Genomic DNA, 26,966 nt, shown 5'->3' with positions numbered 1-26,966 from the left:
CAGCTGTTCAGATGCTTACAGTTAAAGGCTGTTTGACATTGAAAGAGTGGCACATGAGGTCATGATGGTGTGTGTGTGTGTGTGTGTGTGTGTGTGTGTTAAAAAGGCTCAGTCTCCATTCATTTTGACACACTCTTCCTCATTTAAGTGCTCCACAAAGCTAGGTGAAACTGAAAGCTGTCAATGCAATAAATAAATACAGTGTAGGTCTGTTTCCTGCTATATAAAGAATATATATTTGCTTTTTTATAGGTTTATATTTGACTGTTTTCGTTACACAGATATGTCTATTTTGTTTTTGTGAAACTCCTGTTGTCAATATACTGGCAAAATATATATAATATAATATATATAATAATATATAATATAAAAATATCTTCTCTTCTCAGCCCTACTGGCTAACATACCATTAATTTGAAGGACAGATCAGATTATTTTGTTTATTTTAGATTACAGATAGTTAAGCAAAGATTTATAACTTAACTGTCAATTTGGCAGGCTTAAAGTTTAAGTGTGTGTGTGTGTGTGTGTGTGTGTGTCTTACTCTGGCAGAATAGATAATGAGCATAATCCCGCACGCCAAGTGAAGCGAGTCACGGCTTGGGCCGAGGCTTACTACATCATCCAATAGCACAGGCTGTGGGACCCGAGGTGTTGTTCTAAGATAACTACAGAGTCTAGGGGAAAGAGGCCAAGCTCTGCATAAATTCCCATCTATATGGTATCCTTGCTCTTCATACCTTATCAGTCACTTCCAACATAACTGTAGAAAAGTAGGTGTATTCCTGAGGGGAATTAAAATTTGATATACAACCCAAGTTGGAAAGGATGGGTTTAGGCTAAATGAGGCTATTTAAGCAACCACTGATTACTTTAGCCCAAGGACATCAATGTACATCATTTTCATTCATGAAATAACCCCCCTTCACCACTGTCACTACACACAAACACACCCATACCACATGTGTATGCAGTGGTATTAATTTGTACAATGCCTTATGGCTGCACTGAAGAAATCTTGAACGTGACCCTGAAATAGAAACACAAACACTACAGTAGTTTGAACTGGGAAGGATGCTGACATTTCTGGTCCTAAACTACAGCTACGCTCAGATAAATGGCACAAAATATTTAGCTTGTTGCTGTATCATGCTACGACCTGCATTAAGAAGCAGCAGATACATAAACTCTAAAAGATAGTATGCTACCACTAATAATGGGTAATAATAAGCTACTCCATGTTGTTTTAAATCTAATGAGATTGCTTTAAGACTACACTAAGGTAACGCTAGGGTTTTGTTGTTGACCTACAGAGACATGAATTATTGACACTGCAAGCTGTCTCCTATAGTCATGATCAGCCTGCATCCAAATGTGACATTGCCCACAGCTACAGTAAATGTTACGTCACAAATGAACTGCTAATCTCAGAGCTACAGTCCCTGTGTAGATTTCAAATTCTCCTCATGCTTTTCTGTTTGGATGCAGAAAAATAGACCAACAATTAGATTTATTGCTTGTGGTTTCGGTGCTTTGGTAAAATTAAAGTAGACCATCATTGTCTGCTCATATTTCATCTGTCAAGTTAAACACATGGTGCGATTGTAAATAAGACTTAATTTGCTGCTCAGATTTAGAGACAGACCGGCATTCTTCATTCATTTATTGGCAGCGGATTTTGGGATTCTAACCATATTTGCCTCAAACAAAGCCTCAAAGGCAGACATTACTAAATCTAATTATTCTCCTTGGTCTTAAGAATTAATGATGTGAAATGGAATCTAAAGCTGCTCAGAAGTAGAGCGAAACCTCGTCTTTAATGCTTGTGGTCAGGCCTCTGCATTCTATGTCCATGAGGCTGATTGTGGTGGGGAGGCGATTTAATTTTTCATTTCACTTCAGTTTTTTCTTAAGCAAAATTTTTGGATGCAGATCTGAAGTCTGAAGAGGCATTTTAATATGGAATGTCAAGTTTAACTGCGGGGAGATTGCATGTTTTCCCAGAACTAGGTCACTCTTATCTACTTGAAATGTTTATTTCTCTGTAGGTCTCTCAACCAGTTTAGTGTTGAGGGCCTTAACAACAAGGAAACTTGGCACAGGTTTGGGCATGTTACTCCTGTTTGTATGCAAGTTTTAAAAGCCTCAGGTTTGGTTTGCCAATTAGTGGTACATAGCACCTTCTGATGCTCTCAGGGCCATCTTCCCTTCTGCTCATTTTAAAGTCCTTGTTCCAGTTTCAATAGATAGTCATACTTTAACTCCTCTTTCATGGAACATTGTTCCCACTCAAGGCATACAGTAAGTTTTATTGTAGGTTAAAGAGTTTGAGTTTGGCAGATAGCAGCTCACAGAAATAGCAGTGCAGTTTAACAGCCGGGCTTTTAGCATGACAACAAAGAACAAATCCAAGAATATATTTGGCATTTAAATCCTCAGCTTTTATGCTGTTGAGACATTTCACCACAAATGTGAACAGCACAGTGGGGAAAAGATCACCAATGATTTTGAGATATTATGTCTGACAACATGAATGTCTGTCTGTAAAAAAAAACAAAAAAAAAAAACATTTGTACCAATCTTTCATGTAGATGTTGAGATTTTTCACTGGATGAATGAAAACTTGCTGGTGGGAAGTAGATTAGGATAGGTAAGTAGTCAGTAGGATTCATCCCCTGTGGACCATGAATATATGTACAACTGTAATCTACCCAGTAGTTGTTAGGATATTTCAGTGTGGATCGACTGACCAACGCATCAACATTGCCAAAGAAAAATAAAGAAAAAACATTGCGTTCATCAGTAAACTGTTTTTGAAAATTGATCTTCAGGCAAAGATGTATTTTTGCTTTGAAAAACTTTGCCTAGGTTGAGGTATGGCTAAAGGTGTGCCTACTGTATAGATGATTCTCCCCTTGATGTGCTCTTCTCTTATCTACAGTGCATGTTTATTTCTATGATGTGGAGGTTCCCATGCAGTCTCAGTCCGACTTAGGTTGAAAATGGATTGGTCACCAGGGATTCGCATGCAGATTACTTTTCTAGGACACACAGCTGCTGCTTGTAATTTGGACGCCCCCTGCTTCGAAAGAGTTTTTGCCCTATAATTGAACTAGAGCTACAGTAGCTTGTTAGCCCCCTTAATATATGAAAAGTGAGCTGTTGGTCGGAGAGCAATTATAGTGTCTTGTTTATAACTATATGTGAAGAGGAGCCACTGCTCTGACTTCGTTCTTAGGGAACCAATTAGTGCTTGGGCTACAGGATAGTTTAATTCGGAAAACTCCCAGACTGTGCAGGTATGTTGTTATTGTATTCTAATACTCTACTGAATAAGGAGAAAAACACTTGGTGAGAGACAGTGCAGAGGAAGGAGGATCGTGTGATGGAAATTCCCGGTGGGACCTTCATCCCTCTGAATGTCCGCTTGCTTGAAGGATGTGAGAACAGTTTTGCATTAATGGATTTATATAGGAGAAGCATTTTTAAGTACATTGACAGGTTTTAGGATCAGGCTCGCTGCTTTCTGACTTTGTGACACTAATTCAGTGCACACAACCAGTCCAGTTAGATGAGAGTTTTTGGTGTCTCAACATTCACTACTTACCATGTGTTTTTGCTCATGTTGGCAATTCATCAGTTATTAATTTATAATACTTGTTCTCCCTTATTTAGACATTTATGTGGGGAGTATACTGTAGCTGCAATTTCAAGTGTATTAGGTACATCCAGCCAAAACTAATGCAGTAAATCCTCTGCCCACAAAGGTTTTAATGCTCAATTTCATTTAAACGTTAGAGAGGTGCTGATCCAACTGCATGGTCAATGTGGAGGCTATAGTTTGGGATCTGCTTTTAATTTGCTCCTCAAACGCATCACTTTCATTTAGTGTATTTCTGCATGATTCTGCAACCTCTGCATTTTTATGCATCCTCCAGAAGCTACAGTAAATCCTGATCCAGCCAGTCTTGTTTCATTTTTGTCTAAGGGTCTTCCCAGCAAAAATTGTCAAGGGGAATAAGTGTCTTGAACAAAATGAGCTAACACTTCAACACTCCAGGACCACATAAAATACACAGAATTTCAGTCGGCCTATTTCAGTCAGTATGCCTGACACACCGACTGTCCCACATTTCACCCTTTTCCCTGATTGCCACGCCACCTATGTGGCCTCTCTGACCTGGAACATGTGAAGAACTGATTCTGGATCTGGTCATGGACTTATTTTATAGAGGTTATTTCATTCAATCATCAATGGACCCACGTGCAGCATGTTTTTTACGATTTTTCCTTGTCTGCCTAAATAGCCTTGGCTGTGCTGGGAACCACTGCTGATGTAAAGCGCTTTCAACATTGAATGTGATAATGGGCTTTACAAATAAACTTCCCTTGACTTGAATAATCATCACCATCATGCTTCCTCTGCAAATGAGTTGCCTGTTTGTTTGACTAAATGAATACCAACCGTTCATATTTCCTCAGCCCAATTAAAACAAAATCCTTACCCATAAAATTAGCATAACATTGTTTTAGTTGGTGGTTGATATGAAAATAAAATGTGAGGGGTTTTGACGCCTGGTTTTCATGTTTTTTCACTTTGAGCATCAACTCCTGCTGAAAAAATTAAACAATTAAGCTCATTTAAAAATAAAACCTTCAAACAACTGAATAATTGTCATGCATGCAGTCAATTATAGCACATTGTGTTACTTTAAACTGACTAAATGAAGGATAATCTGACAGCAGAAAAGTGAAAAATACAGTGATTTTCATAGTCTACAATCAATTTCTTGTAAACACTGCTACTCTGATGTCACTCAACACATCACCTTTATATCAGTCTCGGGAAGATGAATGTTTAATTGACAATGGACGTCATACATTTTTTAGGCTTGATTACATGAAGTGATCGATTTATTGATTTATCATTTTGTTTGGTCATAATCAGCACTTAACTCATAATCAGTAGAAACCCAGTAGTGGTACTAGTTAGTACTTTACTGTTACTCACAGTTACACTAATTTTGATATAGAGCTTCCTTTTTTTTAGACTTAGCCTTTTCAGTATCAGTTATTAGGACCATGTTTGTTATTCTGGGATGCTGACGGATTAAGACCTGAAGCTATGAATCGATTATTCACTTGAGATGGGTCACTTGTTAAAGTCTTTTAAAGTCTTAAAATACCTAAAATTAAAATTTGTTGGAAGAACTAGGCAAAAGTTTTAATTAAAAATCTGGTAAAACTCGGAGTAAATGTTGCAAAATAAGGACAATGTGTAAGCAGTTACATCTTGAAGTAAACAAAGGTGAGAGGACAGATTATTAAAAAGGGGTTTAGCACTGGTCTTTAACCTTTTGACTATATTATGACAAAGGTTAAATTATCTTTTTATATGATCAAAGTTGGTCCTGTATTATTACCTGCTAATTTTGCTCATCGACTTCAGTCCATCTTCAGACGTCATCGTCCTCTGTGTCTTCGTTGCTTGACAACAATATTTGCCCATTCTTGCCTTAAGCTCCAGTGTGTGTGCACACTGATGCTGGTACATACACATTCACACAGACTTGGTCATGCATAATATAGAGCTGGATTTTGGGCCCATTTAGTCACACATCTTAGTGAACCACAGGAACCCTTGACTGCCCCCTTTGGAGATTCTGCAGGAAACAAGAGAAGCTTTGTTCTAATTAAGCACAGAACTGTTTCAGGCCATACTTCTGTCTGTCAGAAATAACAGAAATCTGTCTTTTTCATCCGGTCGATGATTAAGTGGAGACTCTCTCTGAGCAACACACTGCATTTATCTTGCTAGACAGACTGCATGGTTTATAATATTTTTATATAGCATGTTAAATATCATTCCTCTTAAGGTACACTGGCAGTTCAGCATTTGCTCTTACCAACCACTGAATGTTAACTGAATAATTGCAGTGCTGACTGGATGTTATTCCTCTTGAAAGAACAGGAAGACTGCAGGCAAAAGAGGAACAGGAAATGTCCATGTTAGGGCTACCAAAGCCAAAACTGGCACAGTCAGTTTCTTGATGTGCATGTGCATCCACACATTTCCTGTAACCTGCTGCCTTTGTAGTCGCACAAAAAATATTGACATACGTGCAAAGATGTGGGTGTCGCCACCTGCAGGCAAGGACAACAGTAGCTCCTGTAATTTGGGCCACTTGCAGGAAATGAGAAACGATGCTTGACTTTTGGTTAGCATTTTAACTGCTGTTGTTTTTGATTGTTTGAAGGTTTATGTTGAATACTTGTTGCAACTGTGTAACTGCAGCTAGGTTCTCATAGCTGGAGGACAAAGGATGCATGATGAAAGTTTGCTCAGTAGTATTTACAGTAATTAGAAAATCAAATATAAATTCATCAAACATAAAAACCTGCAGTCGTAGCACAGGCTGCCTGCAGGTGGATACTTCTTTCCTTGCTTGTACTGTAGATGATACACATTGATGCATCTACATCTGCAGGACTAAGTGCTTCATCAGTGTGTTCTCTTTCAATAATTTAAGTGTCTCTCAATGTTGAAACAGTGTTGAGCATTACTGCATTCTTAAACAGTGATTCTTCTATTGTGCTGCCAAGTGTCTGATTTTGTATTGTGTTTTTTTTCTGATATAGTTTCGCTGGAGGTGCAGATCACACCAAGTCAGGGTGAGATTAGTCTTGGAGAGTCCAAGTTCTTCATGTGCGAAGGTAAGTTTATCAAACTGTCTTGACTGTGACAACCTCAATTTTTAACTTTCAAACCTGCTTCCAACCTGCATCCGTTTTTATCTCCATTTTGACAGTATTCTACAGATATGGCCTAAAGTTACTGAAAAGAGAAGGCGCTGAAAAGGGAGATAATTCAACAGAGGCAAAAGTCTGCCTTTTGTATTCTGAGCAAAAATAATATGTAATGTAATAAAAGCAAAATACATAATAATAATTTCTTCATATATCAACTTAACTTAAAAAACTCAAAAAACAAAATTGGTACTCAAAAAGATACTAAATCATAGATAACTGGTACTAAGACCAAATACAAATAATAAAATGATAAAATGAGACCTAACGTAAGCACTTCACATACCAACCACACCTATTTAGCAGGATTTTATCATAAAACCACATTGTTTTACAAGCCGTCTTTTAAACACTTAGTGAAATCCTCATGATTCAGGGTTTTTTTTTGGCTGAAATGGTCTTATAATCTAATCAACAATTAACCTTCATTGCATGAGACCCCTTTAACTAATGTCCTGCATTTCCTGTTGCCCTCCACATCTGTTCAAGACAAATGAAATGACACGAAATCTGACATCATGGTTGTTTCTAACTGCTAAAATAAATAAACCACAGACTCTCGTCCACGCAGGAGCATGAACAACCTACAATATTCAGTCTGTGGGCCCTGGTGAACTTGGCTGACTTTGAATGTGTACATTTTAGATGACGGTTTTCTAATGCACTGCTCTTTACTGTGCTCTCAGTCGTAGGTGTTGCCAAGCACATAGACTGGTTTGGACCAAATGGGGACAGGATAGAACCGAACAGGCCAGACATAACCGTAACCCGTAATGATGAGTCATCTTCCACCCTCACACTGTATAAAGCTGGGGCTGAAAATGCAGGGACATACAAGTGTGTCGCTACCAACGGAGACCAGCAAGGGGAGTCAACAGTCAAAGTGAAAATCTTCCGTAAGTATTTTCCTGACCCCATACACTCCCCAAATTATTGAATAGTGTGAGCACAGAAGGAAAAAAAGTCCTGTTTATCGAACGCAGTATTTTATTGACTGCTCAAGGGCAACACATTACTCTTTTTCTTTTCAAGTGAGGATGGATTTTTCATCAGTTCAATAAACGGTCGGAAGACCATTAGGGGGCTGCTTAATGATCCTGTCTGTTGTGCAGTTCATGTGAGTAATGGCTTTTATTTTCCATGAATGCCAAGCATCAGCAAATGTCCATCAGATATGAAATCCTTTTTTCCCCCAAACAGAACTTTTCCTGTTATTTCAGTACCCATTTTAGGTTATTATCAGAAGTGGTCACCCTTGTAGACATTGCATATGACAATTAATGTATAGTGTCAGTTGCAAAATAAGATTGCAGTTTCATTTTTCATTTAGCAGTTTAATATGATCAGTAATGATGTTGTCTTGGCTCAGTAATGCTCAGAAAATTGTGTTTTAAAAGGGAAAATGTAACTATTTATGGATGAGAAGCACTCCATGGAACTGGCTTGATGTGAACTGTTCAACTCTCAAACTCACACAGGAAGGAAAGCAAGATGGGAGCTGCACTTTTATTGAAATGATGCAATGTCACCCCCTGAAGTCAAAGAAAGTAACAGCTGCTGCAGTTCCATCACTTGTGCCCCCAGCAGGCAATGAGTGTTACAGCTGCAGTTTTATTTTTATTATAACCACTGATTTCTTAAGGTTTTATCTTAGACACACACTGTGAGTACTTCCACAATATGACTAAATGTCTTCATAAGTTAAGCCTTGTTGAAAGACAGTCGCTACATAGCAGAGAAGTCAAGAAGTCATTTTGTTGTAGTAACTTGTGCCCTGAGTTGAGTCTGTAAGGTAATGCTAGTGCTTTTACATCCAGGCAGAGTAAAGCTCCAAACAAATTTCATTTACCAATTGACTAGTTTAATAAATTACTTCAGATGAGAAATGCTTCAGTCAGAAGACCTTGTTTAGAGTCACAGTAATATAAAACACTGCCTGATAAAGCAAGTTTGAGTGAAAGTAAGTCATCCTCACTGTACTGCGCAAAGACGTTGGTCAGTTAAGGTCACAGAATTTAGTTTGTGGTTTAGAATTGGTTCTTCTAGGTGTAAAAAAAAAAAAGAAAAAAAAAAGTGTAGCGATTGGTCAGATTTCCAATAACACTTCCAGTCTGACATTTTTCCTCAGGAAAATTGCAGTGAATTGGCAAAAGAAATTGTTGGAGTGATTGTGAATATGTCCTGTTGCATGTGGAACAATATTTTGAAGAAAATGCTTAACAAATGTCTATATCTGTAACAATGAATAAAAACGTATTCCTCCCCAACAGTCATACTCAATGAAGAAAATTGAGTTTTGCTGAGAGTAAAAAGTGTAATACAAATGAATTAAAAAGTGTTTTGCATGTAATATTCCAGAAAAAATCACCTTCACAAATGCACCCTCACCTCAAGAGTTTAACGAAGGAGACAACGCCAACATCATTTGTGACGTCATCAGTTCGCCTGCGCCCACTGTCCTCTGGAAATACAAAGGAGCAAAAATACAGATGGAAAAGGATGGTAAGATTTTCTAAGCATTTCACTTTTCACTTGATTTGGTGGTTAGCTCCTGTCAACTGTTGTTAATGATAATAAATATTAATTACTATACATGAATATTGTTTGATAATTAGTTTTTATGGTCTAGTTTGCACAGTGGTTTGCATGAAACCCCTTTGAAGTCCATCATATTGAAAATAATCTTAAAATGTGTCATTACTAAACATATTGTGTTCCCTGTGTTATTGCTTTCAAAAGTGAAAGTTGCAGTCTTGAGTTTATAAATTGGAAGTATCACAGGAGAAGGTAGTCATACAATCTGATGTGTAACTAACCAGAGTAACAGCATTGTAGTATTTCAGTTTTGTATGAGTGAAGATTTGTCGAAAAACTCACATTTCGAAAAACAAAAAAGTAAACCAGGACATGTGGCTAATTGTAACTGTCATGGACGTATACTTAAATATATAAATATATAAATAATATACTTAAAAATCACACAGTCTGAACACAACCACAGGCACAACAGGCTATAATTGATATGCAGATTTACCAGTGTTCTAGACTTGAAATTGGTCGTGCATGCTTTTGTTGCCATTCTCCTCCAGGGCTTATCCCATGCTATGCAAGCAAAATTTTATTTGGTTTTGAATTCTGAAAATGCAATTGATTCACTGTTATTCACCCCCGACACTGAGCAATATCATAATGTGTATGGTATTGTTAGTATTGCTCACTGGGAAATAATAACACACGCTTGTGTGTGGGTTGTAATATTATTTTGAATTACTACATTATTACATTTATTCTGCTCACATTTCATCCCAAACTGAGGCAGCTCTTGTGGGCTTTGGCCATGTTTCTGTTTTCCTGGAACCAGTGGAAGGAGTGTCGGGCATGCTCACGGATATGAATTTGATGAAGTGGAAATTACATATAATCTGTGTCCAAAACAGAGTTGTATTTTCAGTTGTTTGTTATGTAACAGTTTCCCCCCAGACAGACAAAACTATTGCATATTACAGTTGGACTAATGGTTTGATACAAATGTATAAATTCAACATAACGTTGGTAATAATGATGCAGAGATTTGTTGATAAGTTGTAAGATATATTGAGATGAATCCTGATGTCTGAATTACTCAACCATGGCGATTTTCTTAATATATGGCGTTTCATTACATGGCTACGTAACCTCGGTAACAGCAGCTGTTTGTTATCAAATACTTTAAGTGCCTAGTTTAAACTTGTCAAATGTATAACACACCTGACAGTGTATTATCTTCTACTTCCTTTCAGTTCGGTTTAGGATACTGAGCAACAATCACCTTCAAATCCGTGGCATAAAGAAGACAGATGAGGGCTCATATACCTGCGAGGGTCGCCTCATGGCCCGCGGCGAGATTGATCTGCGGATCATCAAGGTCGTCGTGAATGGTTAGCAGCCCTCTCTCCCTCACACTGTTTCCTCTTCCTTTTTGTCCCTGTGTGCATGTTTTTGTTCAGCAGGTGTCCCATGGCGCTTAAATAAGATGTAGATCCTCAGAGGCGACCAGGCTCAGCATCAATGTGGAAACCGTTGCCCAGAGCAACCGTGTATCAAAGATGTTTCATGCTAATGAAGTCTGTTTCCTGCAACTTCTGAGCCTCACAAATGAGTGTGACTAAAATAAATGTTCTGAATTTGTCACTAAGTCTGTCTCTGTTTTTCCTCCAGCTATGTATCTATGTGGCTGGCTGCCAATGTATGCATCTACCAATGTATTTTTCTTATAATCTATTTCCTTTTCTATCTGTCTCAGTGCTCCCGACCATCAGGGTATGGCAGTCAGAGGTGAATGCCACAGCGGATATCGGGCAGCCTGCCATGTTGACTTGTGCCGTTGATGGCTATCCCGAACCCATGGTGACCTGGACAAGGTACAACTCTGGATAGACAAATGCTTTCAACATTTGCAGCAGCACTTGTCAGATGTCAGCACATCGCCCCAATAATTTAAACAATGCATGTTAATCGGTAGAAAAGTCTACGCCAAAAACATTAAGAATGACTTAATCTAATAATAAAGGGTTTGTGTTGCATGTGAGACATAAACAAACAGTGAATTGACAAGTAGAGATCATTATTTGATTATTTTTCATTTTGCCTGTTAAAACTGGAATATTATTGTATCACCCTTGAAATTATTGTCTTGGTGATAAGTGAATTTATGCCTTATAGAACATTTAATGGCCATCCATCTGATGGTTGTTTCAGACATAGACATTTCATTATGAACCAAAAATGTCAACTTGCTGGTGGCACTAGTGGAAAAGTCAATTCAGTTCATCCTCTGTAGATCATGAATATTTATAGAGAATTTCATGGCAATTCATCTAATAGTTGTTGAGATATTTCGGTTGGGGCCAACATGGCAGAATGACCAACAGACAGACAGACTGACATCCATAGATCCACACTGCTAGTGTGGCTAAAGAAATGGCGTATGACACTGGCAGCACCAAGTGTTTTAAAGAGTGCGAATGGTTGACTATAGAGACGAGGCTAATGAGAAATGACGAGCTGTGTACATGTAGACCAGCCATAGGTGAACTAATATCATCTTAGAAATAAGGAAACGTCTCTCCTACATGTTTAGTTTCCTCGTATTCACTGCAGTTTTCTGCAGTGCATTATTTCACACAATCACTTTCCTCCTACAGAAGAAAAAAGAATTAAGCGTGACATTCATAGCTTATTATATTTCTGCATTATGAGGGTTGTTGTTGGTGACTAAATTAACATGCCGTTCTGCTATATTGTAGAAGCCATCAGTAACCTGTAGCTTTAATGACACATTTGCATTACTTACATTATTAGATAACATTATTATACAAACATTACATAATGATGTCAAGAGAAGTTGTTTTTTCTGAAACAGAATACATTGGCTACATTATAGCATGTTCGTTCTGTACTGAATATCCTATTCAGAGCTTAGGAATGAGGTTTGTTTGCTAGGTGATATTTACAGTTGGTTATTCAGGAATGGCACTGGCCATATGCACCAGTTAACCTCCATCAAACTGAAGGCCACACTGTATACCTGACACTCTAGGCTATTATTCTGCTAACTGGTTTATTCATTGCAATAGGATACTTAATCACAGAGTATCAAAGGTGCATGTAAAAACAGTGAAACCTGAGGACTGGAGTGTCATCAATAGCCACATTATTGTGTATCTGAATACTGCCATTGATAGGCTCCTGCTTTGTTCAACTGTTCCTGTTCATCTTGTTTCCAAGACAGCAGTAAGCTGTGCAGACAACTTAGATTGGTGGGGTCACACAAAGTCTCACAGCCTGGGAGCTATTACTGGCCCCTGCTTTTAGTATTTTGTTGAAGCTGAAATAATGTTTCATATTTGTGCAGCAGGACGGGCAACTTGTTGAAAACTGTATTGAAACCCAGAATAAATGATCAGACGGCCAGAGGCCAATTAACATTGTCACCATTGGCGGCCATGTGAAGGAGATAAACTATTTTTAATCCATTAGGGCACAATGAAAATACATGAAGAGGTTTTCTTCAAATTGACTCTTAACACTAAATGTCTAAAGGATTTCTGAAGAAAAACATTACTGCCCTAATTTTCTGAAAACATAGTAGATAGATTTTTAGCTTTCACTTGTTCTTTTTTTTCATTAATTCCCCACTTCTTCTCACTTTTTCAATTTGTCATTCAAGCTTTGAGAAACTGCTGTTAATTTTCTGAAGATCCGACGGTCATCATTACTTATCTTTTTAAAGAAAGGTTTATAGCATGGAGCAGTTTAAAAAATTATGTTTGAAATTGACTGCAAAGGTGGATATAATGTTTGTTTTTCACAGGAATGAAGCGGTTCTCGAAGCAGGAGAGAAGTACAGCTTTAATGACGATGGCTCAGAGATGACAATAATGGATGTTAGCAAGCTGGATGAAGGAGAGTACACCTGCATTGCCAAAAACAAGGCTGGGGAAAGCGAGCAGGAACTCAGTCTGAGAGTGTTCGGTAAGGCAGAATGTTTTATATACATATATATACATGAACTAAAGTGACAATATAAAATGTTCCAAGTGTGTGGGAATGAGGTATAAGTGTATGTAGGTGGGAGAAGAACAATAGTATGGTTATGTGTCTGTTTTCTAAGGGATACAAGACGAGGTGTTGTTTCAGTGTGGGTTGTTGTTGTTTCATGTAAGGCTGAGGCTTAAGGATTTAGAGAACTAGCCAAGTGGGATGAGCTCGGCTGAACTCTTTGAAGTCTTTTTCTTTTTTCTTCACTTTTGCCCACTAGATTGTTGTTGTCTATATTTTGTCACGTAACAACGACCATAATTTCAGTCACAACCACAATATCGGTTCAAGTAGTTTTTCTGTCAATTAAATGTACAATGAGTTAGCTGGTGCAGTTTATTTTCCTAAACAACAGAGGTTGCGCTGGTTTGGTTCTTTGGAGCTCAACGGGTAAAAAATTACCATAAAATTCCTCAAGACAGCTTTCAAAGCACATTGTTTACCTCTTTGTAATATTTTGTAATCATTACCTTGAAGATTTCCCTGCACTCACAAAGCTCTGGTCTCCTTACGCAAATGTGGGAAAAGCTGTAATCGTGCATTTCCTGGTAAACTCCCACTTTAGGTTTTTTTCCCCTGATCCTGAATAAGTTCCTGAATATCGAGTTCCTGTCAGTCTAGTCTGATTAGATACTTATAGATATCTATAGATGTTTAAAGCTGGGCACAACCTTAAAACCAATAAAATGTGGTTTCAAATCTTACGTATTTCTCTATAACATTCAATATATACAACTAAAAAAGCATCAATCAAAGGTAATGTTCCAGGGGGTAAAAGGTATTCTTGAGCCCCAATTTATTCCCCTAGTGGTGGTAGAGTGATTTTTTTTTTTTTTTTTTTTTTTTTTTTTTTTACATTACCTGCCCTGTTCAGTGATTTTAATCCTTTCTGGAGTGTGTATGTGGTAAAATTTTCACCTCCACTTCAGTAATAATTACAAATCACTGGTCCTCCTGTAATTTAAATCCTGTCCTTGTATTTTAAAGTCGATCTAATAAGGTTTTTGTTTTTCACTTTTGATGCACCATTAAAAGTATGCAGAATTAACTGTCAGTGCTACGCATGGATGCATAGACAGCTGTCTCTGGATTACTTGGTGGTTTTATGATTGCCACATAGGGTCTGAAGTGTCTTTCTTTCTATGACTTGTAAGCGGATTTCTGGACGTTTATTCATGATGTCCTTGGAGAGTGTGAATCGCTCTGTATGATATCTGGGTGAGTCTAATGTGCCTAAAGATGTGACTGAGTTCTATTCAGATAAGACTGTTTGACTCAAATTTGCCTCGTGCAGTATCTTTGCCTCATATCCATCCCGCGCCACCCTGGAGCAGCTAATATGGTTAAAATGCTGTCCGGAGAGATGAGTTAAATTATCGAAGAGCACAGTGAATATTTGATTCCCCGCCTTCACCTGTAATGTTAATCCTGTCAGACTGAGGCTATAGGTATAATTTATCAAGAGTTTAACACCCAAAACCCTGTTTCATCGTGTGGGTATGTTTTGATCAGTTTGACAGTGCAGAATAACCTCAACTATCATTCGATTTTCATTCAGATGTTCTTGTTGGTGCACGGAAGGACACATCACCTACTTAAAACCAATGAGAAGAGTGCAAACAAAAGAAACACAGACATCTGTCATGTGAAATAACCAGTACTGCTCTGTCTTAAGGAGAAAGTTTTGTCTACATGTATGACCTCCCATGTAAGAATCTGACTGAGGAAATAGAGTTTAAGAGGCTTTAAATAGAGCTACTGAAATCAGCAAATTAGTCCTTTCAAACTGAGCTCTGGATACCTCTGCATTCAGAAAGTACATGATGCATAAATATCTTTGGGGAAAAGTGCTTGCCAGTGTGGAGCTGTAGAGGCAGCAATTTTTAGGCAGGATTCTCGCTTCTGTTTAGAGTTTAGAGTTTAAATTCAGTTGTTAGACAGCAGCAGAAACTTTTTAGAGACGTTGTGCACCTGCAAAATACTCAAAGCAGCTCTGCTCCGTTCACTTGCTGACACATCCCACAAAACAGGTCCAGTGTGGTAAAGACAAAACAAAGTATCAGCAAATGGAACAGCTAAGTCATCGGAGTTCATACAATCCATCAATCCTGCTCATCAGTATGTAACGCCCCTGGCTGTGCAAACAAATTGTGGTGTGTTCAGGATATGTTTTTATTCATGACAGAATGACAACACAGCTGTTCCCTGTGTTTATTTAATTATTTTTGGTTGAGGTAACAGCATTTTAATACAAGGTTGCCATTATAATTATATGTACTATATTGGATAGGCTTACACTTATCAAATGTATTGTTTGAACTGTGCATTCACTGTTCGTGGAATGGAAGGAAAAATATGAAAGCACAGAGAAATGCTCAACCTCACGCTTCGGAAGTAGCACTTCAATTTGCTCCGCTTCGCTCATGTGACAGTTATGGCTCCCTGCTGTGCTGTCAGGTTAGCTTAGGTGTACTGTTACGTGACAGTCCTCTCAAATGCAAAGAAAAAATGAAGACCGGTTCCTTTGAGATAGGCTAAATGAATGATTACATGAATTAAGTTTGGATTCACACATGGTTATCATAACTTTCCCGCTGCTGAGACTGAAAAACCTTAAATACAGTTTTGCTGCCATAGAAATCCCACTCACCTGTCAAGCTACTGATGCTCATCCTCCCTTTGAACTCATCCCAAATGCACAGAGTTGCTCTTTTTCTTATTGTACTTCTGCTGCCAAACCACCCACCTGTCTTGTTATGCGAGAGCGGTTGTGATGACTTTGTTTTTGTGCCTACAGTCAAACCTAAGATCACATACATCGTGAACCAGAGCACTTCAGAGATGGAGGAGCAGGTAACTCTGACTTGCGAGGCATCAGGAGATCCAACTCCCGCAATCAGCTGGAGCTACGGTGAGCACGTCTTCACTGAAGGAGAGCAGGTAAAATAATAAAAGCAGTATGGATCACTGTATAAACTAAATATCTAAGGCCTGGGGTCCTGAGGGCCGGTGTCCTGCAAGCATTTTCTCCTGGAGATAATGAAATACACCTGGTGCAAAGTAGAATGATATTATCTGTGTTCCAGTTGCCAGTTGCATACTATACTGTGTATAGTTTCTAACCTTTTTGAGTTACAAATACACACTAGGAAAATCACATACTAAAAATACTGTGGGAAAAAAAGACGATAATGGTGGTGTATTTTGTCTGATGGCAGGCCAGACAATAACAAAATGATAATCCATGAAAAAAATGATTTCGCTTGCAATTTGTGATACATAGAAATTGGAAATAGGTGATGTATTTATAAAATTGCAGTTACTGTTTCTACCCGTGGTGTGCATTAGTGCACTAACTTTCTTATTGTGTAGTATATGATGTGAAATAAGGACACATTGACTAGTACCAGCAGGGAGAAACACAAAGCTGCAGGATGCCGGTGTCTCAGCGAGAGGAATTGAATACCTTTTACCCAAGTTCAAGAGGTATATTGATCATGTGCAGGTGGGGTACTTCTGCAGTTTCACTGCCAAACACCTTCAACAAGGTTTATGTACCATTGATTATTTCCCCTAAATTAGCAGCTCTGCCGAGGTGGCCCAGTGGATCTCATCTAATTAGCTCAGCGGATCTCAGCCAGTAATGTGGAGTACGCCCAGATTTGACTTGAGTTTTCCCAAATGTCAAGAAAATCTGCATCAGAAACCCAATTATAACATTCCCAAAATAAGCATGCAATTAGAAGCAATAATTAAACTTTGTCTGCTTCCTCTTGTACAGTGATCGCTAGAATGAGCACTTGAATGATCAAGTGTTTATTTGTCTTTTTCAATCACCATTATCATTATTTTGCTCATGCTGGTGATTGAAAAGTTTTTATATCAAAATGTCATAATTTCTAATCTTTATCTATGGATATTCTGCCGCCATCTTTTATTTTTTGGCACTGCATCATTGATACTATATCCTTTTGGTAATATCTTTTAGAATATTATGTGCAAACCATCAAAAAATTGAATACCTGATCGGTATTCTTGTACATCTATTGCCCACATATCCTGGTTCTTCAAGGTCTTGGTGTCTTGCTACAGTTGAGAAGTAATGAGGGGGAAAATGCTTCGGAGAGATACTGTAGTTCACGGAGGAATTCTGGAGCCAGTCCATTACATGCACTACATTTTCTTCCTACAGGCACATCTAAACAGGATCTATCAGGTATGAAATCCGTGTGGCACAGAAATGTACTGGAGTACTGTTGCAAAGTATGCCTCCAGATTTGACAAAACCCCCACTGAAATCAAATAATCCCAGTTTATCAAAAATTTCCCAGCTGTTTCTTGAAAACCCCAAGGAATGATCTCATCAGAGTTCATGAAATTGATTTGACTGTTGCATGCTTCCCAAATATAGCCTGAAAACTTCACTGATCTTGTGAAGGAAGAGCTTATCTCACGAGATCAGATGAGAATTCAGTTAATGGCGTAATAAAAGGGAAACACCATTTCTGTGTCGCTGTTGCCTGATCATTTCAATCTTTCCATCACAGCATGAGGTTGCCTGGATTCAAGCCCAGCTCAGTCTGTCTGTCATCTCCATAATACTGTAGATAGTCTAACATTTATGTTTGTCATTTGGAAATCAAGGGTTAAAGTGCTCCACTTAAAATCTATCTTTTGAGTGTCAAGCACTCACACCCTGCAGGCATAAATGATAATGTTTAGTGTTTGAAACATCCCAATCGAAGAGGTGTCCAGTGGAGAAGTGGAGAATGCTCAAAGAAGAGGTTTAATGGGCATTTTTCCAACTAAACCTGGCCACTATTTGAAACCATTTTAACTGACAAGCAGACTACAACCACTATCCCCTATGAAAATGGAAGTCTAAACTTTTTTTAGCCATCTGTCAAGCCTCCAGGGCTGAGTGTTTGATATTCAAAAATAGGTTTTGAGTGGAGCGTCACTTCAAGTGCAAAACGCGTTACCACCATATGATGCACATCACGACAGGCCTATTTTTTTCTTTGTAAACCCACACACCCACAGTGGCGAGGCACACAAGGACGCACCACCCAGTAACAGTTTACACCTCTGTCCTATTATCCAGTGTACAGTAGGTGTCCCTTGAGAAGCTGCATTTCTTTTGCAGAGCACACCTCCCAGCTGCTACAGATCTTTTGTGGTCTTGAAGCTGTCATGGATGAAGAGAAAGCCATTAGATGACTCAAGTAACAGTGGCAGCTCTAATCTCATCCCAAAGTCTCACCATTGTATGTCAGAAAAGACATTGGCTGGTACTGGTACTGTAGGTGTGAAGACTCTGCAAGCCGTTGCTGAAAAACTGAATAGCACACTGAGGCTTTTTGTTACTCCCTCACAAAAAAAAACAACAACAAGCTACTACAATATGCATCACCCACCCTGCACCGTGTAGTCCTGTTGACGTGCAGCATCATGGCATGGCACGTGACGCATGTCATGTGACACACAGCTGTGCTGTGGTGGTAGTGTTTTTTGCACTTTATTAGTCTGCAGTACGCTTCATGATCTGTAGCATATCTTCAGAGCTGTCTTCAAAGAAATGATTAGCAGCCTCACTGAATGACCGTAGAGTATAGAAAGAGTAGATTTTTCATTCATGGTTCTGATTATCAGCAAAGGAAATTACTTCCATTACGGGGCTTTAATGAATGGTTGCGGAAACGGCTGCTAATTGTTTAAGTGTCTTGTTCTGTTTCATCTGATGTCCATCTGTCATGCTATCTGTAATCATCATAACAGCTGTATTTCATCATCCAGGATGGCTGTGACAAATGAAACAACATTCGTTTGGGGTGGACATGGTGAATTGAAGAAAAAAAAAATGCAGCTGTTAATTCACTATTCAGTTTTTGAGCTTTAAAGGATGTCAAGTGCCATATTAGAGGAGCGGTGGTGATGAGTAGACAGAATTAATTAGCAGTACACTTGAATGTGTTTCTTGTTAGTGACTAGTTGGTCAGCCGCATTCATCTCTTGTTTGAATAGTATTATGCATCAAGTAGATACGTTTTATACAGAACTGTGTGACATGAAAAGATCGGTGACATTTTGTTCAATGTTAGACACGAAATTCAGGGGCATAAGACAAGAGTATTATTGGAGTAATGTGTTACAACTGAAGTGTGTAATGGGTTTTCCTGAAACTTTCTTTTTAGCTACTCAATAAAGAACAGACATGGTGATGTTCTGTTTAACATTATAAACAAGCAACATTTCTTCATCTTTGCTCTACAGTAGGATAAGAGCAAGATAAGTAATTAAACTACAGTAGCAGTTGATACAGTGGATCATTTAATTTATAGTTGATTTTGCCTTTTGTGAGGGCTGATAATTTCTTTTCATGGGTCAATGCTTAGTCCTCATAATAATAATAATAATAATAATAATAATAATAATGTTGATACTTTGAAAAAAGCCTCAGTACCTAAACATCAGAAATCATTTGTACTTGTTAATATTATTTTGTTTTGCTTCCATCCTCAGAGCTAGAATTATGGAACCCTAAAAAGACATCTGTTCAGTGCTTATTTAAGGTGCCCTGTGGATTAGTCTTGTACACAAGGTTTCTGTTTACATTCAGTGCTTGCAGTCTTCTTCTTTCCTGCATTTGTATGGATGTTTTTATTGGACTTTAATAGTTGTAAAGAAAACAAGTGGGAGTGAGAGTAAAAATCATTTTTATGTGAAATTGAAACATGTCATATCCACAAAAATACAGGGCAATTTGCAAATATGCATAACTTACTCATAAACACATGTATCATGGATTTTAATATTTATAATCCACAAATGTGTACCAAGAGAAACAAATTATTGCACCCCACATTTTTTTTATACAGATGTCCTGTTGTATGAATTGGAAAAAGAAAATCTGTGTTTGTGTGCAATATTGTGGCAATTGTGTCTTCCCCCCTGATAGGAAACGATCCACAAATGTGCAAAACCAGTTTCTCATGTACAAAAGGATGCACAAATGTAAAAAATCACTTTGTGTTTATGCGTATTTGTAAATCGTTCCTTATGTTTGGATGTGAGATCACACAACACAATTTAAAGTACATGTTTGTGGATAGTGAAATATGACTTTATACAACACAATAAAACTAGACGTGCACTCAGTAGACTGCAGGTCACTTCACGTCACCGGCACTGCTGTGGAAAAAACTGTCTGATGGGGGAACAGACTTTGACAGAACAGCTGTTAACTGCAGCTCATTTACAGCCAAGATGGTGGCGAAGATGACAGAAACAGAGATTTATTCATGTTATATTGAGCATAACTTAAGTGGATCATAACATATCAGGTATAGAATTGATCTGCAGATGCCCTGGTTCAAAACAAGACTTTCAAAACAAACTTTTCTGTGGATGCCATTAAGCCTTGTTTTTAGCCTTTTAGCTAGTCTTTACTCGAATGCCTTTTGCTGTGTGATCTCAAACTGAGGCAGTCGTTGATCACTTGTGGCCCCTACTGGCTGATTGAGAGGAGTGAGGAATCAGCGGCCAATGATGGTATGAAACAGTCAATAAAATAAGTTTTTCAAAACTTGTGAATGAACCCAACACTGAGAGTTTGTTCAGCATACTGGTATAAATGTGCACAGAAAATATTAGGCTGATTGGTCCAGTAGTCTGCAAGATCAGTTGTGGACACGTGCACACACGCAAACAACCAAGTACATGATCCCCTCTATGCCTGTGGATAGTGAAATCTTTGTGGATCATAGTACACATTTGTGGATTGTGTTCTGTGGGTTACAACTATTGAAGTCCAATATGAACTTCCATAAATTTGGTAATGCGTTGCCACCACCTGTAGACCAGCGTAAAAGCGTGGACTGATACGATACACACTCCTGCCAATGGTTTAGTGGTCAAAAACTCCAAATGGTAGCTTTAAACTAACCTTTAAACTTGCTGTAATTCTTAACCTCAGTTACTTTACAGTAGACCCTTTCAGTAGAGCTACTGCTATACTGCAATACAAAAAGAAAAGAGAGCCAACCTTAATGTTTTAATGATTCTATCCTCACCTCTCATGTGAGAACTATAGTGCAGCTGCTTGTGGAGACAGTCTTTGAAGCTCAGGATGCTGAATTGCTGCATCATTTTTGACCAAAAGATCAATGTAGGCGAATACTTTTAGATGCTGTATTTCAGTTTGTGTTACAGCTGACATTCTGTGACAGATAAGCTCATTGTGTGTTGGACGCTGAAGGAAATCTTGTCTGGCTTTGGTTGATTTTCTTACTGTGGTGTTGGGTTTTAAAGGTTAACACAGGGAGAAACAAATTCATTCTGAATAAACTGCTACACAAAATCTTCATTGTCTGCTGACAGAGGCATTGTCTGATAACTGAGTAAAGGGGAGCACAATGTGAGGATTGAGGGAGATTACTGTTTCCTACAATAGGTAAGCGGTGGTATATTCAAAAAATGTTGTACACTTGTGGGTGTATGCCTGTTTTGAGTTATGTTCTAAATTCAAATTGGCACTTATCAGGGGATAGCTTCATTTTTGTTTATATAGCTATTAAATGTAAGTGTTTATATATTTATTTTTAAACTTTCATTCACTTTGCGTGTGGTTGTTTCAGTCCTTTTGAATGCAGTGGCTTGGAGTCGCTTTAGATAAGTGTGTCTGTTTAATAACTGAAAATGTAAATGAAGTATTTATCCATGCTTTGTACATTATCTACATAATGAATTTTTTGCTTATTTGAATACATATTAAACATTCTGCTTGATGCACGGAGTTTCCAAGATGTAATTATCTAGGACTGTTTTGAACTATACAAAGGGAAAATTGTAGTGAAATGGGACTAATTATAAAACTTAAAAGCACATTAGTTTGTAGTTGATTGGGTGATGGCACTTTGTTCCAGGACACAAATCTACATTTTAGAAATGTTCTGCCTAACATCCAGATTGCCAATTAGAAATAAAAGACCTGAAAATAGAAATGCATGATTATTTTATAGTTAATAAGATGCTTTAAGAGAATTTGCAATTAATGCGGTGTGGCAGCAGTTTAGGCAGAGCATGTGAAACAGAGGAATGCATTTAACGTTGCATGCCAATGCAGAGAAGGCATTGTTTTCTCCAAACACAAAAGGCGACTCATTTACAACAGCACGCCTTCTAGCTCAGCACTGGGGGTGATGTAAGGGTGCCTTGACTAAAATGCTAGTCAGTTTTCTGTGATGTACAGACAGGGAGTTTGAGGCTCACCAGTTAATGACACAATGACAATAGGCATAATCATCGATTTCAGTCAGGCATCACTGAGTGAACCAAACACTGCCAGGGTTCTGTACATTTATGTGTTCAGGATATTTGTGTTAGTATGTCTTCTCTCTCTCTGCCCTCTTCACGCTGACATTACGATTCATGCACGAACAAAGAGCAAGGATAATTCTCTATGGAAGGCAAAACAATGGGCTGGAAAAATGATAAGTCCCAAGGGAACCCTCACCATAGTGTTCTGCGCGTTTGCTCGGAGAAGTGATTGTGTTTTGCTGTCTTCCGCTTTGCACGCTCGCATCTGCTGTTGTTCATTGTCCTTTTGTCTTAAACAAACACCTGTCACAGATATGACAGCGATACTTGTCAGCTCACTTACTGCAGAAGCAGAGCCGCAGATGAGGTGGTGATGTTCCAGACTATTAGGTTATGTGTTTTAATTGGGCTACTGCTCTTTCACAGCAGTGTGGTGATATGCAGCCAACTGCTGCTTATGACGGTGTATGGGTGTGCAGTGCGTTTTACGGTGGCAGTAGAGGACTTAGTAAGCTCTTCAGAGCATAGTGAAATGGCACCCGTACAGTGAGCTTTGCATATGATTTGTCCAATAAATGTTTTATCATGAATCATTGTACAGGTTTGTCAGTGATATAATGATACTGGAATTAAAACGCACCATATGTTCTTTGTGTTGTTTATAAGCCACCTGCATTGATTATGAAATGATAATAAAGGGGGCAATTTTAGATGTGAATTCATTGATGGTTTGAGTCACTGTTTTGCCCTACAATTATTCCAGCAGATTGCTTTCATTAACTTGACATTTACTTGCTGTTGCACCTGATGAAATAGCTGTTTATCATTTTGCTTGTTACGCTTCAGCACTTTTTCACTATATGGGCCATCACATCCCATTCTCATGCTTAACATTTTCTCCTCAGCATCATGAAATCCATAGAGCATGCTTTTCAAAAATCATTTTGTCTTGTGGAGTTGGGCTTTTCAGTGTCATTGTTAGTTAACTTGACGTAGCATGTTATCTAGTCCAGTTCAAAGTATTTGTTGTCCCGAGTTTTGAGTTTATGTGTCTTGATGTAAAATAATTCTGCATTCAGCAGGGTGTTTTACTGTGTTCACTGGAGTGGGAGACATGACCAACATAATTAGAATCATCACTCATTTATTTTGATAAATGTGACTTTATTTCCTCAGTAACTCTAAATAACATGAGAAAATGTTAAATGAATTCATTCGTTGATCCTAGATACGAAGTCAAATGCGCTGTTACTGATATGCTACATGATTGTTTACTTTTACTTTGTAAAAATGTACACTTTTGTATACTTACTTGAAATTAGGCAATTAATGATAACTTTCACGAATAAATGTAACCAAAATTATGTCATTTAGATAACAATTAGGGCTTAATCAGTTCTTACGATACAGAAAATGACATTTTTAAAGATAATGCGCCTGTAGATTTAGAAATATCCACTGACAGGGAGCGGTGCCAACATCTCCTTTTTTTTAAAAAAAAATGAAACTTGAAGTTCTGAATTTATCCAAAACACATTTTTGTCTGTTTGAACACAATCACAGACTGCAGTACAAACAGTGTTAACATTCAGAGCAGAACATCTGACTTGCAAAATTGCTGAACATAGCACAGACCACCTGTGGGCAAAGATTTATTTCCAGGTCTCACATGGGGTGTAGGAAGAGCTGCCGCAGAATTGCTTCTTTAAAACCCTCATTGCTTATTGCGAAACACAGCAAGAGTTGTTGAGTGTCTTGCTGACTAGGGTACTTACTGGTCTTTCTTGATGTAGGACAGGTGTTTTCAAAGCACAAATGATGACAACAGGATCAGAGTAAATTCAGATTTATTGGGTTTTATATTCTCATTATTGCCTGAAGCCTCAAAAATGGATTTTGAGTCGATAATTGCTGCACCACCTCTACCAAACAGGCCGACATATCTCTGTTGTTGCAGTGTAATGGAGTCGCCTCCACCTGATAAACCAATAACCTTCTTATCTGTAAGCATTTACACTATCATGATGCCAATAGACTTGTTTTGGGGTTAGAAGCAGTGTTCCAGTGTCCAGTACAGGAAATAAAACGACATAACCGTCCCCCCCATAAATACACCTTTAAAAGAAAGCTCCTGTTACCACATAGTAGAGCCTCTGTGGAAGGGAACTGCAAAGCATATCTCTAATTGTATCTGCAGACATTCAGCAAAATCAGACATTCAGCTGAGGGACTTGGGACGTACAGAAAATAAACTGGACACTAAATACTTGCATGCAATGTGCAGCAACCCAGCTTTGCCCGGAGAAGGATTGCTTTCTAAGAATTGCTCTACCTTTTGTTTGTTGTTGTGTCTCTGTCCTCTACAGGCATCATGGACTCGGCCCGAGCAACACAAGGTATTCTAAATGCATGACTTTTTCCTACACCCATCCATCTTTCACGTCAGAGGAGTCTAATTCAATTCTGGATGGATGCAGATCAAAATTCTCGATCAAATGCTGGTCAGGGAGAGTATAAACCATGAGAAATGCAGAAACCAACAGAGCAGAGCAAGTCTGCCTGTCTTTGTCTCTGTTTTGCATGTTTCCATACAAACCTAACATGCAGCAGCTTCCTTCAGCCTGTTTTTTTCAGACCTTTAACCTAGCCTGCAAGGACATAAGGCAATGCAAGACATTGCCCTGCTCAAACGTTCGTTTTTATAACTACTTGATACTAGATACTTGATTTTATGTTGATTCTGTTCAATTTGCAATTTGTCAATTTGTTTTCTCGCAATAACACTGATCTTGTCTCAGATCTTTGCTCCCACGCACATCTCCAGATGTCAATTCTTGATTGTAACCTCGACATGTATTTTTGACATTAGGAAATAGTTTTCCGTAGTTCTAATTTGTTGTACCAAAGATGAATGAATACGTATGCCAGAGAAAATAAAAGATGTCTTTGCGCAGCAGCCCAGAGTATCAGAGCCAAGGACTGCTGCTGCATGAAAGTGAAAATTGGCAAAGGAAAGAGCTGCCCACATAAGCTTTTATTCAGCGTACTGCACTATCGAATATGGATTTTACATATGTGAGAAAATTGGTGAGAATTACCACTTTGTCATCTCCAATATTAGTGCTGAGTGCACCATACTAGAGGACAGAGCTGGTACAGATTCATCTTATTGGTCTACGTGAGAACACAAAGTTCTGCTCTTATGAAGCTTGTCACCGACATCCGCCCGTCACCGTTTCACTTGCAAGATCAGATGTTAGGGTTGCCATTGTTATTTATACTTTTGTACCATTTGACAGGAAATTAATACGTATTTATAGACTGGTTGGGTCCTCAAATAGCTTTGCCATTTTATTTTTACATTTCAGGGAGCTCTGCACATCAATCATATTGGTCTTTTTCCTTTTACTCCTCTGTGTAGTAGTTTTAGAAAGTAAGTATTTTTTACATTCACTGTTTCCAACAGTCACGAAATATCGACATCTGACATGAATCCATTAATAACACCTGTGACAACAAACCCTTTAGAATGAAGAATCTGATCACACACTTCACTACAGGAGGTGAGGAAGAACCTCTCTCATCAGGCACATGCTGACAGTAATTACTGGGTTTGTGTAAAACTGTGGTTTACACATGGTGGCACTCACATTTTTGTGTCGGCTGTAATAAGCTGTTGAAGTAGTGGCTATGGAGTTTTTTTTATTTTTTATTGAGGCTTGTTATACACTTATACCTAGAAAGTAAGGGTGAAAAAGCATCATTTTGAACATCTGGATTAAGCGGTTCATTTAACTGCATAAAAATGGTATAAAATGTATCCCAGTTACTCAACTCTTCAGGAAGCATAAAGACAATCTAACACATGTTCCTTTTTGCCTCGCTACTTTATCATATGAACCATATTTTATTTGAATGTTGTATCTGCAGCATATTTGCAGCACATTTGTAGTTTCAGATGGTGAGTGCATTGGTTTATATGAATGGATCAGGCAATAATAATTTTCACTTTCCCACATAATGATATGGTTTTAAAGTCTACCTGCACTCTGAATTGATCAGTGTGTCTCTCTGCAAGACATCCCATTATAAACTGCACACGAGAGGAGTGTGAACACGGAGCAGTCTGAGAACGCGAAGCATGTTTATTGCAAACACGTAGGAAGATGAGTGTTCATTTGACAGGGGAAGGTACATTCAGCGGAAGGTGCATTTGTATGCTGGGCCAGTTAAGATTCGGTGAGACATGAGTTAAACATGTC

The 26,966-nt window shown here is 38.3% G+C and overlaps 1 protein-coding gene across 1 annotated transcript in view; it reads left to right on the top strand.

Moving 5' to 3' along the window:
• ncam1b (neural cell adhesion molecule 1b) overlaps positions 1–26,966 on the top strand; it is a 68,169-nt gene that overhangs the window by 22,097 nt on the left and 19,106 nt on the right. Inside the window, exons 2-10 of the mRNA XM_070828838.1 lie at positions 6,640–6,714; positions 7,494–7,703; positions 9,166–9,309; positions 10,587–10,724; positions 11,090–11,207; positions 13,160–13,320; positions 16,184–16,326; positions 17,579–17,602; positions 25,071–25,100. Coding sequence (XP_070684939.1) covers positions 6,640–6,714; positions 7,494–7,703; positions 9,166–9,309; positions 10,587–10,724; positions 11,090–11,207; positions 13,160–13,320; positions 16,184–16,326; positions 17,579–17,602; positions 25,071–25,100 — 1,043 coding nt within the window. The remainder of the gene's footprint in view (positions 1–6,639; positions 6,715–7,493; positions 7,704–9,165; positions 9,310–10,586; positions 10,725–11,089; positions 11,208–13,159; positions 13,321–16,183; positions 16,327–17,578; positions 17,603–25,070; positions 25,101–26,966) is intronic.

Source organism: Pempheris klunzingeri, chromosome 4 (genome assembly GCF_042242105.1).
Source record: "Pempheris klunzingeri isolate RE-2024b chromosome 4, fPemKlu1.hap1, whole genome shotgun sequence".
NCBI classification, from domain to species: domain Eukaryota; kingdom Metazoa; phylum Chordata; class Actinopteri; order Acropomatiformes; family Pempheridae; genus Pempheris; species Pempheris klunzingeri.
The sequence above is the reverse complement of the archived record's forward strand: the minus strand, read 5'-3'. Positions and strand labels throughout refer to the sequence as shown.